Source organism: Apteryx mantelli, chromosome 3, assembly GCF_036417845.1.
Source record: "Apteryx mantelli isolate bAptMan1 chromosome 3, bAptMan1.hap1, whole genome shotgun sequence".
Taxonomy (NCBI): Eukaryota; Metazoa; Chordata; class Aves; order Apterygiformes; family Apterygidae; genus Apteryx; species Apteryx mantelli.
The window spans coordinates 109,099,327-109,114,264 of record NC_089980.1 but is presented as its reverse complement, the minus strand read 5'-3'; the positions used below and the strand labels follow the sequence as shown (position 1 = coordinate 109,114,264).

At 39.8% G+C, this 14,938-nt stretch overlaps 1 protein-coding gene across 1 annotated transcript in view; it reads right to left on the bottom strand.

Moving 5' to 3' along the window:
• Nucleotides 1-14,938, bottom strand: part of EYS (eyes shut homolog) — a 956,188-nt gene that overhangs the window by 684,724 nt on the left and 256,526 nt on the right. Inside the window, exon 14 of the mRNA XM_067294141.1 lies at nucleotides 8,633-8,737. Coding sequence (XP_067150242.1) covers nucleotides 8,633-8,737 — 105 coding nt within the window. The remainder of the gene's footprint in view (nucleotides 1-8,632; nucleotides 8,738-14,938) is intronic.

The following is a 14,938-nucleotide window of genomic DNA, read 5'->3' as shown; positions in this document are numbered from 1 at the left end:
ATAAATGAGGTCTTTAACTAATTTTATAAAGGCTTCCATGGGAAAGTGAAAAAAACAGTCAAACCTTCTTTAGTAGCAAATGGCCAGACCTTGATATTCTCAGCGAGGAACCTCATTATTAGAAAAATAACAGAATGTACCAACATTCTCAAAACTGCAGAAGAGTTAATTACTAGAGATACTGAAGATAGGTCCAGCACATAATTGCTAAGGAGAAATATATTTAGCAGTTCACGAATATCAGAACAAAATTAATGCTTGTGTGTGGATCAGCTACAAGTATGAGGAAGAACTCTTAGAAATGACCCCCAGTGATGTTCCCTGCTTTTGCAAAGTAGGCTGTCAGACATGTGGCAGGTCCTGGGGAGCCACTTCCACGACCTGTGCTTCTGAAACAGCTCTGACCATCAGTGGTCTCAGCCCACTCCTCAGGGGAAGAGTCAAACACTGATGTCTCATGGATGTAGCTGCCCACAGAAGCTTCAGCATAAAGACTTTGCAAGAGAGATAAGATGCTGAACATATTAACCTCTATTTCCATAAAATCTTGAGTCCATCTACCAACCATATTCAAGCTGTCTTATACTTTTTCTCTATATGAATGCTCACAGCATCTTCTGTAAGTGGTAGGCTGCTGTATGTCATTTCTACAGCTGATGGGATTGACTTGTTTAGAAAGAATGCTATGCCAGTAAAAGTTAGAATTTTAGAGAATATTAGAGTAAAAAAAAAACCCCCAAACTTCCCAATTGTATAAATAAATTGTTAAGTTGGAGCAAGAAATTAAAAATGAGAATTTTAAACTACATATTAGGAAGAATCTTTTAGGTAAGCTGTGCAACAGTTTCATAAGAAAAGTGTTAGAGCTCCCTTATCAGGCACCTTTGAAAATAAAGCAAAAAAAATCGTCACTGCAAATCCTACATCAGCAGTGATTGCACAGCAGCAGCATGAAGGACTGAATGATTTCTTAAATATTTCCCATCTGTAATCTCAATGATTCACTTTATTTTTGCAGTCACAGTATGCAAGTGTTTTCCTACAGCCTCTTCCTAGAGTAAAAACTTTCATATATAAGCTTCTACTTCATAATAACGGATGCCAGAAAGGTTTGAAAGAAAGTACAGTCTTATTTCATGGTACAGTAAACTTTATAACAGAACCTACCAATAAGAAGAATCTGATTTACAGTTTTTCTTGTGAGAGTTTACTCTTAATCAGAACTACTGTTCCTTTGATTCAATGTATTAGGCTGAACAAAAATTGATTCTAGGTTGAATCCATCAAGCCAAGCATCTCAACTGACAGGATTTTCTGCTTGGAAATCAGTCTTCTTTAGCAATCATGTTAATCATGCAGTAATCCCACTGAGAAAAGAAATATTTATGTATTCAGGTAGGTATAGCAGGGATAATATGCCATTGAGGCATAAATGGGGATGAGAAGAAAGCTGTGTAATAGATTTAAGGTTTTCCAAACACAAAAACATGAGAATATCCTATTGGTCAGTCCGATGGCACCTCCAGCCAGAACTCTTGTCTGAGAGCAGCAAAAAGAAAGGCTATTTTGAGCAAGCATACGAACCTAGCCACTTCCAGCTCTCTGTTTTCTGTACAAATTCCCAGTGTCAAGAGGTGTTGTATTAAAATTATCAGAGGATCCTTTAGTATCTGTTTACAGCCTTGATGTTTGTGAATGTCTAATCCCTTACCAAACCTTCCAATTAAGATTATTTAGTCACATAATGTTGTGGTAACAAACTTAGAAAAGTCCTATAATCTGTTAAAAGAAGTATTCTCTTCTATGTTTTCATCCAGTCTCCAATATCTTCATCGAGAGCCTTCTTGCTTCTTGCATACCAGATTTGGTGAACAGTTCTGCATTCAGCTTAGCCACTACTTTCATGATTTTTAAGCTTCATCTCTCTCCCTCATCCTTTTCTTCTACAAACTTAAAGAGTTCCTGCTTTTTCATAAGGCAGCTGCTCCCTTTCCTTGATCATTTTTGTTGACTTTCTCAGTAGCTTCTATAACTTCTAGATTAATGTTTTCTTAAATATGAGTCAGATAACTTAAACTGTGACTCCTCACTTATTCTTCAAGCTGTGCTTCTCCAGTTTTTCATTTCAGGGCAAGTTACCAGATGACAGATTACTGTTGTAATTATATATTTTTTAATATACCTCTACAGTGATTATTTTTCATTTTCTTTTTTCCCTTGTTAAAATTCAGTATAAGATGTGAAGCCATTTCCTACTAGAAGGCTAAATTAACACATGGAGAAAAATTAAACATTTGAGAAGTTCTTTTGAATATTCATACAAATTCTGGCTTTTGAAAAGCATTGTATATAAACAAACTCTTACATTGCATTCAGTTACAAAGTTCATTGATAAAAAGCCACGCTCCAATGAAGATTATGGAAAACTTTTGGATATGGTCCAAATGCTTGCAGTCTTAAAGACTGTGCTGTGCATGTAGGCACAAGTAATTCAGTTCAAAATCAACACGAAGTATTGTATTTGCAAAGTGGACATAAAATAGGGCAAAGATTCCTTATTTAGTCATAGAATTATAACATAATTTATGTTGGAAGGGACCTCTCAGGGCCATCTAGTCACTCACTGAAAGCAAAACTGACTAGATCAGGTTGCTCAGGGAAGTGTCTAGTCAAGGTTGGAATATCTATCTCCAAAGACAGATTCTACAAGCTTTGTGGACAATCTGTTTCAATGATTAAACACCTCCAAAGTTCAATATCTTTCCTAATATCTAATCAGAGTTTTCTTGTTTTCCAACTTGTGCCCATTGCCACTTGCCCTACCACCATTTTCACCTCTGAGAAGAGTCTTGCTCCACCTTCTCTGTATCCTTTCATGAGGTAGTTGTAAAATCTTCCCTTAGCCTTTTCTTCAGGCTGAAGAGACCCAGTTCCCTCAGCCTCTCCTTTTACATCAGGTGCTCCAGCCCCCAGCCATCTTTGTAGCCCTTTGCTGGGCTTGCTCCATTATGGCAATGTCCTTCTGTTATTGGGGAACTCAAAACTAGGCACAGTCCTCAAGGTGCAGTTTCACAAGTCCCGAATAGAAAAATATTTGCCTCTCAACTTGCTGGCCACTCTCTTAAAGTGGTCCAGGATGTTTCTTTGCTACAAGGCTGGCTCAAGTTCAACTTGTTGAACACCAGGACCCTCAGATCCTTTCCTGCAATGTTGCTTTCCAGCCAGCTGGCCCCCAGCCATACTGGTGCTTGGGTTATTCCTCCTCAGATACTTGGCACTTCTGTTTATTGAACTCCATGAGATTCCTGTCAGCCCGTTTCTGCAGCCTGTCAAAGTTTCTCTGAATAGCAACCCTAAGCTTGGGTATATTGGCTGCTCCCCCCAGTTCTGTATCATCTGCAGATTTCCTGAGAATATAACCCACCATTGTCCAGGTCATTAATGTCTTCATTAATGTCCATTTTGGCCCCAGTATCAACTCCCGAGCAATGCCACTAGTCACAGATTGCTAATTAGCCTTTGTACTACTGATCACAAATCCTTCAAGCATGGTGGTTCAGCCAATTTTCAGCCCACTTTACTGTCTACTTTTCCAGTGTGTATCTACAGTTTGACGACATCATTACTCTAGGAGGTCATGTCATAGGCCTTGCTAAACTCAATTTCATCCACCACTCTCACCTCATCCACAGAGCCAACTGTTTTAGGATCAAGGCTGTAATGTTGGTCAGGCATGTTTTCCCCTCAGTAAATCTATTATGGCTGTTTCCAGTCACCTTCCTATTCTTCATGTACTTGGACACAGCTTCCAGGAAGATTTGTTCTATGATCTTCTCAGGGACTGAGGTTAGGCTGACTGGCCTGTAGTTCCCTGAATCCTCCTTCAGGAAGATAGGGATGACATTTGCCTTTCTCTAGTCATGAGAAATGATGACTCCCCCAATCACTGTGACTTTTCACAGATGACAGAGCAGTCTCACATTGATACTAGCCAACTCCCTCAGCACCACTGAATGTACCTCTTCAGGTCCCACAGACTTGCACATGTCCAGTTTGCTAACTACTTTCTTCCAACATACACAGTGCTTCACTCCCCCAGACTCTGCCTCTAGGCAGAGGGACCTGGGAGGCAAATGAGGACAAAACTTGCCAGTAAACAGCAGCAAAGAAGCCATTGAATACCTCTGTCTTTTCCATGTCCTTTGTCACTACATGTACAGCATCATTCAGCCCATGTTTTTCTCAGTCTTCCTTTTGCTACCAATGTACTCAAAGAAGACCTTCCTGTCCTCCATATTTCTTGGTAGTTTCAGCCCCAGATGAGCTCTAGCTTTCCTAACTCCATCCATGCATGTTTGGGCAACATCTTTGTATTCCTCCCAGGTAGTTCATCCCTGCTTCCACCTTTCAGTACTTTCCTTTTGCGTTTGAACTGAGTCAGGAGTTCCCTGCCCAACCATGCTGGCCTTCTGCCATATCCGCTCAACTTTCTGCACCTTGGAATGGACCATTCCTGTGTTTCAAGAAGGTGCCCTGGGCTCCTTTGCCCTCCAGGGCAATCTCTGATGGGATCCTGCTAAGGAGATTTCTCCACAAAGCCAGCTCTCCAGAATTTCAGGGTTGTGATTCTGCTGTTTTTCACTTCTCACAGGCTTTTAAACTCCACCTCAGTCACTGTGGCTAAAGCTGTCATTGACCTTCATGTCTTTGATGAGTTCTTCCTTGTTTGTGAGCCAAAAGTCAAGGAGACTACTCAGCTAGTCAATCACCTGCATTAAGAAATTGTCATCAACACTCCAGAAATCTCCTGGATTCCTTGTGCCCAGCCCTGCTCCTCCAGCAGATACTGTGATGGCTGAAGTCTCCCACGAGTCCAAGGGCCTGTGACCATGAGACTGCTGAGCTGTCTAAAGAAGGCTTCACTGACTTCCTCTTGATCAGGTGGTGTGTGGCAGATACTTACCACAACATCACCTGTATTGATCCATCCTCTGATCTTTACCCATAAGCCTGACTGGCTCATCTTCTGCTCCAAAGCAAAGCTCAGTACATCTGAGCCACTCCTTTCCTTAGAGTGAAACCCCTCCTCCTCACCTTCTCCGTTTGTCTTTCCTAAAGAGCCAATATCCTTCCACTGCAGCACTCCAGCTGTGTGGGTTATCCCACCATGTCACTCCAAAGCCCATAAGGCCATTACTGTGCAACTGTACATAGTCTTCTAATTCCTCCTGTTTGTATTGCATGCTCCTTGCATTTGAGCATAAGCACTTGAGGGACCCCCACTGTGCTGCTTTCACAACTGTGAGAGGTTCCCCCACCGTTCTGTTCCCTAGACACTTCCTCTTTGTTCCATGTGCCTAGGTTTCTTTTCAGATTATGGCAGTCTTCCCATGGAGTATATAGTTTAAAGCCTTTTTCACTCTGTTAGCAAGCCCATCAACAAAAATTGCTCTTACTCCACTTTGTCAAATGGGCCACATCTCTCACCAGTCTTTGTTCTTCAAAAAGTGTCCTGTGATCATAAAAGCCAAAACTCTATCTGCAGCACCAGCCATGCAGCCAGATGTTGTTCTGCATGATGTGTCCAAACCTGCCTGAGCCTTTGCCTTTCACTTGAAAGGACTGAGGAGAACACCACATGCCCTGTCCCAGGCCCTCCTCCCTTTATTGCAGAGCTCTGTAGCCATGCTTTGGTTTGTTCCAGATCTCCCTTAGTGGTACTGTTGGTTCCCATTCAGAAGGGCAACAAGAAGTCTGGAGGGCCAGATGAACCTTGGCAGCCTCTCTAAAGCATCCAAGATCGAAGCCCCCCAAAAGCATCAAACCTTCCAGACATCAAGACTGATAAGCAGACAAGTTCCTCCATCCCCAGCAGAAGGGAATCTCTGCTATTACACACCACTTCTGCTTGGTATGGACACTTGATTCAGGCTCAGCTGGTTCCAAAGCCTCCTCTGACTGATCTGTCTCATCCTCAACTATTCTCAGGACACTATGCCTGTTCTATAATTGCAGATGGGCAGGCAAGGAAGGAACTTTCTTTTGTTGATAGTTACAGGTTTCCAGCATCCCCCATCTTGGGAGTCTCCATCCACCACTCCTTTGAGCAAAATCTCTAGCTGTCCTTGCTTCCTTCCTTCCATCACATGGCTCAGGCTCTTGCCTACGCAGGGTATCTGTAGAGATCCTGTTGATCTCCTGGATCATCCTCCCTGACGGCATGAAGTCTGCTCATCTCCTTTGCAGGTGAGGCCACCACCATCCCCAGCCCCAGGAAGAGGTACGAGGCACTTCCTGCAGCCTGCATGGCAACATCCTCCCTCAGGTGTTCCATCTAGGTCAAGGCTTCTGATGTGCTCAGGCTAGTTTCTCCAGCTGATACTGGAGACCTTGTCCTGTGGCACATCAACAGCATTAATGCATGACCCAGTCTGAGCATAGCTTCTAGGCCTCTGCTGCAATGATCATCAGGCTTCCATTTTCTCTACTCTAGGGACTGTGTTCCTATCTACCAGATTTATATCTGCACCCAAGCACCAGCTGAGTAGGTGTTTGACACTCCCTGATTAGCAGTCAGTTGAAGATGGTATGTGTAGGCACTCCCTAAAAAGGAAACAGCTGACAGAAGCAAAAGCCTCCAGAAGCTGTTCCTGACATACAGCAGCAGCCCATCAGACATTCCTCAAAAAGGAAGATCTCATAATATATGTTCTGCAGTTCCTTGAAAGAGCCTGGAAACTTCCGTCATAACTGCTAGGTCTCTGTTAGCTGTTCTGTTTTCTATGCTCACAGTCCTTATGATACATGATTATGATATATTATTTGTTTTCTTTTACTTAGATAATCCCTTGCTTTCTTCTTTCAAATCCCGTATGTGCATGCATGACCTCATAACTTCTTAGACTAACTACTAAATCATTTATTTTCATTCTGTATTTTGTAGATGCATTAATTCTTCACAAAGACTACATCTAAGAAGTGTTCAAAGTTATTAATAGAAAATAGGTATAATCTGAGAAATTATATGTGTATTTCTTACATCAATAATAATTTCATGCATATGATCTCATTGTTTCGGTACTGTAAAGCAGGCAGATGTTTTCATGTTCATTGCTGTGTTTGTGATTGCACACAACAAAATACTCTCTAACAAAATGAGATGTGACATTTTGTTTATCCACCATGGAAAGAGTAATGAAATATAGTCAAGGCTTTGCATTTTAAAAAGTAAAAATAACCTGAAACATTAACATATAAGAAGTTGGTATTAACAAATTAACCACAGTATTAAGAAAAACTGTTGACAAAACTGAGATATTCTACTTCCTGAAAGGCCGATGGGGGTCTCTGAGGTTTTTATAAGAGATTTGTAAGTGTTTGAATCCGTATGTGCCTGTGGGTATGTGCATGTGTAATGCACACATATACACACACGCACACACACACACACTTCTATATATACTAATATCCATATATGTTTGTGTATGTGTTCATGCTATTTTTATGCATGTACACTATAATTTAGTAGCAGTGTTGGCTATGAGTGTCACTTCTACACTTCATACTTCAATACCTTTCAAGCTATTTATACATTAGAGTAGAAATAGCTTGTATATATTGTTAAATCTCTTACATAAAAACATACATAACTTTTTACAGGAACACCGTGATTTTAACCACTTGCTTTTTCTACACATTATAAGCAAATATTTCTGTCCAAATATAAGCTTGATCCATTTACCATTATAGTATATATCGCTAACTTGACATGATGGAACAAGATTTAATGCAATGCAAGTGACCTAATAGGATGAAAAAAATGCAAATGAAAAAGTACTATCATCTCATTACATTTTAGTTCATATTTTCCAATCAGATCATGACTGGTCAACCCACAATAAAGATAGCAAGAAAAATGTCAACAATTAGTCATACTATACAAGTATCACATATTTAAATTAGCTGGTTATATTAAAAGATATTACATTCAAATGTTTAGAAGTTGGCCTACAGCACAGTCCAGCTCTGTACAGAAAAAAAAAAAAACACATGGAAGCATATAAGTTTGTATATTTATAAGATGCTGTATCTATGCCATATGAAGACAGAAAAATAAGTTGATCTGATATTATTGATGACTTTGATTCAAATATTAATAGTTTCTCTAAAGTTATTCACTGCAAGCAACCCTACATCTATGGTGTAAATTCTCTCTTTTTTCTTCAATGTATCATAAGAAATTTCAAAAATCATTTTTGCAAGTATAAAAAAAGGAAACAAAATTATTCTACATTTTTGTAAAGCAACCAGAAAATTAACTTTTGTAAAGATTTGGAAATGCAAAGTTCCTCAAAGATTCTGGAGTGAATACCTCTGGCAGTTTTGTTTGATTTCTGAACCTCTTTATTCATCAGTTTGCAAGGCAGGTCTTCTGGGACCCAAGCTATGTTTTGCAAACAAATTCTGATAACACTGTCCACATAACAATTGCATAGTACACTTAAAGACTAGCTGCTTAGTCCTCTTCTCTTTTTTATGCAAAACAAATCTTTCTACCTAGGTGCAAACATATGAAAAACTATTTATATTTCTTTCATTAATACCACATACCATTTTTCACCTAACTTCTTACCTGGCAAACAGCTACAGTAAAATTCACCAATCAAATCATGGCAATGGCCTCCATTTTTGCAGGGCTTGAAGGCACATTCATCAATGTCCGTGGAACAGTTTTTGTCTGACATAAAAGAAAATGAAACATTAAAACTATAAATCATGTTAGATTTGGGAAAGCAGAAAAGCTACTTCACAGTACAAGTGACAACTACATAATTTAACTTTTCCGGGTTGGAAACACTATTTTATTTATGCTTGACAGCTTTAAAACTAGAGATTTTCACAGATCATAGCTGATAGTTAACAAATTAAATATTTCAAAGTGATAAGTATAAGCTGTGTTTACAGATATATTCTTTGTGTATTCTAGCATTACATCTCAACACCATAATTACTAAATTATATGCCACATTTTAAAAACTATTTTAGATATTTAATAACCTAGTAACAATTACAAGAAAAATAGTTGTCAAAGTGGCTTCCATGCTTAGACGAGTAAAGCCACTTCTCAGATGTCAACAGAAAACTCAAAAATTCAATCAACTGTCTCTTTATTTTTCCACTTTTAAAGAGGTTTAAATGAGCTGAAATTCAAATTAACAACAAATCCAAAACAACAAAAATAAAGCAGAATATATAAAGAGAACATTTTGAAGACAATATAATAGATGGCTTATGAAAACAATGAACTCATCAGATATACCAAAGAAAATTCACAGTCCCTCATCCATCTGTTGTGCACTGCATTAATTTAGAGCAAGCTCTAGCTTGCTGTAAATTATACTAGCATCTTTCTTTTCCAAAACTGATCCAGACTCAAGGGACAACTACACAGGTAAAGAGCTATAGTGAATAAGAGAAGCTCTTCCACTGACAGAGATGGGAAAGCTGTAGATATCACCGATGTGAGCAAGTAAAAGTAGGTTGGGATTCTATCCAAAAAGTGATGGAAAGATCCTTGTATCACTCAAATTGGATATATTAGACAGGTAATGCCCTCCAGGGTTCTCAATCTGAGGAGCTATTGAAAAATTTAATCCACTGACTAGAACCATATGCTACAAGCTCTATAGGAACTACTTTGCTCTTAGGAACAACTTAAGAAGATTGCAAAGGACTATGCCACTGTGGAGGTAGGAATTAAAGGATGAGGTGGTGTTTCTGGGGTTCTCCTTGGAGGATCAGAGCTCTGACAATGAAAGATTCATTCCAAAGATAAATGCATGGCTGGCAGAAGGTGCCACCAGATGGTTTTGTCTTCTGTAACCATCAGGTGATGTTCTCTGAGCTAACAGGTAGAAGTGGAATCTACATTAAAAAAAAATTGAAATACAGGAAAGAAAGTAATGGGAAAACAGAGGAAGATTGAAAAAAGAAACCTCTTTTTGTCTAAACTAATTATTTAGAAAAGACTTTAAGGGGAAGCTCATAGAAGTCCATAGATAAGGAAGATGATAGAATCTAGATAAGAGACTTAAAAAGAATGCAGGATATGTTGCACACTCACAGAGAAAATAACATGGGCAACAAGCTTTATTTAATGGTTCACTACAAATCTAACAAAAGTAATTGGATGAAAACTTAGATTTTTTTTTATAAATTAAAAAAACCCTAGCAAATCATTAAGAATACAGGACTCGGAGTGATAGGGAATTTTAACAATCTAAACATCATTGTGGAAAAGAATCAAGATACAGAGAATCTAGCAAGACTTTTGAATGTGTTACTGTCAACTTTTTCATGCGAAAGTGGATAAGGCTACTACAACAGAGATTTTCTGAGATTTGATTCTAAGTAAAATGGAGGAGTAACATCTGAGTATGATGAAAGAATGTCAGGAACTTAGGTGAGAGCAACTATGAAATAGCAATCAAGATCTATGGAAAAGGAGTGGACAAGGAGGTGAACAACTTAAAAACCCCCAAAGAAATTCAGAAAATGAACCATAAAAAAAACAGAAAATTAGTGAGGTGAAACCCGCTGAGAGGTTGAACTAAAATGAAAAGGTAATAATGAAATTTAAAGTATACCAGCACAAACTATCCTTTCGTGGGAGAAAGACACAGGGTATTAGCTGTGACCAGCTTGGCACTTCATGGTTTTCAAATAGGAGGAAAAATGCACAACTAACCAAAAAACAGGTCAGGTTACTACAGATAACCTAAGAAGTACAGCATAAGCATGTGGACATAAAATCAGAACAGCAAAGGCACTGAATAAGATGTAACTATAATGGGATGTGCAAGGTAACGACAAATCATGCTGTAAGTGCTTCAACATTAAAAGGAAAGTATGGTTGCTATTCAATGGAGAAGGATGACTACTGACAATGCTAATCATGCCAAATTGTTCAGTGGTTCTTTTGCTTCAATCATCACTAAAAAGGTCAACTGCAAGCATATAGTTATCATAATTAATACCTATGATAAAAGGGCAAGACTTCAGTGTTGAAAAGAGAAGACAGGCAGGAGAATTTTCAAATGACTTAGATGTTCAGATTGGTTGGCTTGATGAACTTCACCCTTGGGTACTTAGAAAGTTGACTGATAAAAGCTCAGTAGTTTTCTTTGTGAACTTCTGAAAGATAGGTGATGTACCTGAATCAATGCAGTCTGCCTTTAAAAAGGGACAAAAGAAGGAGGAATGAAATTATAGATTCATTTGCATAATTTCAGTTCCTGGAGAAAAGACTGGAAAAAATTATGAAACTAATTACTTGTAAGAATTTATAAATAGAAGAAAGAATATATGAAGAACATGCCCTATATAAGCAACCCAATTTCCTTCTGGAAACCACAGAAAGGTACATTGGAGGACAGGATTACAAATCTTGATGAATTTCAACAAATTGGGGGTAGAATTTTAAATAACAAATTTTATCCAATAAGAACAAGGTAAAATATCATAATAAAGCAGATCACAAGTTAAGCAGGAATGAACAATATAATTTTGTTCCAAATCAAATACCATACTGATATATAAAATGGAACATAGCCAGTTGCATAAAGTAATGGTTAGTATAATAAAACACTGAATAGATTGCTTGAGGAAAATAAGGAATAGCTTTCAACATCTTTAAGAAAAGATGAGACAAACATGTCAGGAATGACACAGTATAGTATATGTTTTCTGTTGGGATGGGGATGGACTAGATGATCTTTAGTGCTTTCTTCTAGTGCTATGATTATACAACCTGCAGGGCACAAGTAGTCTTTATAACACTGAAAAGATCCAAGGGCGTTTATGTTCTTGTAGTGAGTTGGATTGTCTGGAAATGTGCTATGCCTCATGATAGTGTAAAATGGGAAAAGTGTTCCGAATCTGTGGTCATATAAGAAAGGACCAAGAGTCATCCATATCAAAAAGTCTAGGAAATTCTAAATAGGAGAGGAAAGGTCTTCAGTTGCTTGGTGTGCGCTAACAAAGCTCTCGCTCTGGAACCCTGTGCTTCTACCCACATCCGTATCTCCTTCTGTACCACATTGAAACACTTCTCTAAAGTAGTCAGATAAAACAGAGGGGAGTCCAGGCATGCAGTTGCCAAGAGAAGCAGAGAACATACTTATTTATGGTGAGGCATAATCAAAATATCAGGACTAGCAGGGAAATACAAACATGTTCTTCATGCACACCCTAAATATACAGAGTTGAAATTATACAGGGATAGATGGGAAGTCCTACTGTTATGAAGAGTACAGCTGTCTCAGCACTTCTAGCCTATATTCACCCACCCCAAGTTTTTGTCATTCAGTTGAGAAAATCATAATGAGACAAACAGGCTACTTCATACTTCCCTGAGTCTCTTAGGCTGTAGGTGAATGTGTAAAGCCCTTACTCTACTATTTCAACACTAGATTTTAAACAGATTCTGCATTTCCACTCTCAATTCCTCTCCTGTATCTCCCTGGTACAGGAGAGCAAACATATGCAATACTTCAGATCTGATAACTTCTGTTTAGTTAAGCAGTACATTTTTCAATATACTGAAAATCACTTCTGGTCACTTGCAGCAGTCAGATACAAGCAAGAAAAAAGATGCGTGTGCTATAGCTACTGAACTGTAGCTGAACTGTACACAAGGAAACAAAGTGATCTGGAAAGGACTGCTGAGGATTAACTCAGCAAATGAGCTACAGTGCGATGCTGTGACAAAAAAAATCCTCAGACGTATTAAAAAAACAGGAAAGAATATTTATGTGTAAGGGTCATTTTACCTCTTCATGAAACAGGTTAGAATGTTTCACACAGTTCTAAGCCTTGTATTTTTAAAAATAAGTGGAAGGATGCAGAAAAAGCTACACAATTTATTCAATGACTGAAGAAAGCATGCTGTCGGCAAAGGCTTAAAGAACTCCATCTGTTTCATTTAGAACAAACAAAACCAAAAAAGTGACTTGATTACCATGTATAAATGTCTATACAAGGCGAAAATACTTGACTAGTAACAGGCTTTTTCATTTTGTGGAGAAAAGGTAACGAGATCCAATAGCTCGAAGTTGAAGACAAAAATTCAAATAAGATATTTAATATAAACTTTTAAATCTCATGCTGATTACTGCTATTAAAAAATGCTAGTGACATTCTGGCTTCTCTTGACGTATTCAGATCAGGACTGAATACTTTTGGATTCAATGTGTGCTTTAATCACAACTAAATAATTAGGTTCAGTACAAGGTGGTTAATGGGCAACATTAACTTCTTTATGGTATACAGATCTAATATAGGCTGTGCAACCAGTAATCTACAGGTTGTTAGAAGACTTCCAGAAAAAAATACACTCATCCTGTAGCTTTCTGTGGATAGTCTTCTTTCCTGGGAAAAATTCAAGAGAGAACCGCAAGCTAGATACAACTCTCTGGCAGCAACAGCCCACCCCAAAAGAGCTGAGCCCTGGAGCATCTCTGTCTCCATGTGAAATGTGTATGTCCTGTCCTCAGCCAGGACACGCGTGCTGGGGTGTCCCAGGAAGACTACTTGTCAGGTAGGCAGCACTCCTTGCAGCAGACCTCCAGTGTAAGCGACGTAAGTCCAGCCATGGGGTGATGTCCCCGTCACCACAGAATCACAGAATCACAGAATCGCTGAGGTTGGAAGGGACCTCTGGAGATCATCTAGTCCAACCCCTCTGCTCAAGCAGGGTCACCTACAGCATGTTGCACAGAACTGCATCCAGGCGGGTTTTGAATATCTCCAGGGAAGGAGACTCCACAACCTCTCTGGGCAACCTGTTCCAGTGCTAGGCACAAACAGTCCTGGAGGTTCCTGCAGAGCATTGGTGACAACTTCTTGACACAGGTGGTGGAGGAGCCAACAAGGAGAGGTGTGCTGCTGGACCTCATACTAACAAACAAAGAAGGACTGGTGGAAGATGTGAAGGTCGGGGGCAGCCTTGGCTGCAGTGACCACGAGATGGTGGAGTTCAGGATCCTGCGAGGAGGCAGCAGGGCACTAAGTAGGATCGCAACCCTGGACTTCAGGAGAGCAAACTTTGGCCTCTTAAGGGACCTACTTGGAGGAGTCCCATGGGTTAGGGCCCTAGAAGGAAGGGGGGTCCAAGAGAGCTGGTTAATATTCAAACATCACCTCCTCCAGGCTCAAGAGCGGTGCATCCCTATGAGTAGGAAGTCAAGCAAAGGAGGTAGGAGACCTGCATGGATGAGCAAGGAGCTCCTGGCAAAACTCAACCAGAAGAAGGAAGTATACAGAAAGTGGAAAGGGGGACAGGCCACTTGGGAGGAATACAGAAACATTGTCAGAGTCTGCAGGGATGTGACGAGGAAGGCTAAGGCCCGTTTGGAATTAAATCTGGCAAGAGATGTCAAGGACAGCAAGAAGGGCTTCTTCAAATACATCAGTAGCAAGAGGAAGACTAGGGAAAGTGTGGGCCCTTTGCTGAATGGGGTGGGTGCCTTGGTGACGAAGGATGCAGAGAAGGCAGAGTTACTGAATGCCTTCTTTGCTTCAGTCTTTACTGCTCAGGCCAGCCCTCAGGAACCCCAGAGCCTGGAGGCAAGAGAGAAAGTCTGGAGAAAGGAAGACTTTCCCTTGGTGGAGGAGGATCAGGTTAGAGATCATTTAAGCAAACTTGACACCCACAAATCCATGGGCCCTGATGGGATGCACCCACGAGTGCTGAGGGAGCTGGCGGATGTCATTGCTAAGACACTCTCCATCATCTTTGAAAGGTCATGGAGAACAGGAGAGGTGCCTGAAGACTAGAAGAAAGCCAGTGTCACTCCAGTCTTCAAAAAGGGCAAGAAGGAGGATGCAGGGAACGACAGGCCAGTCAGCCTCACCTGCATCCCTGGAAAGGTGATGGAGC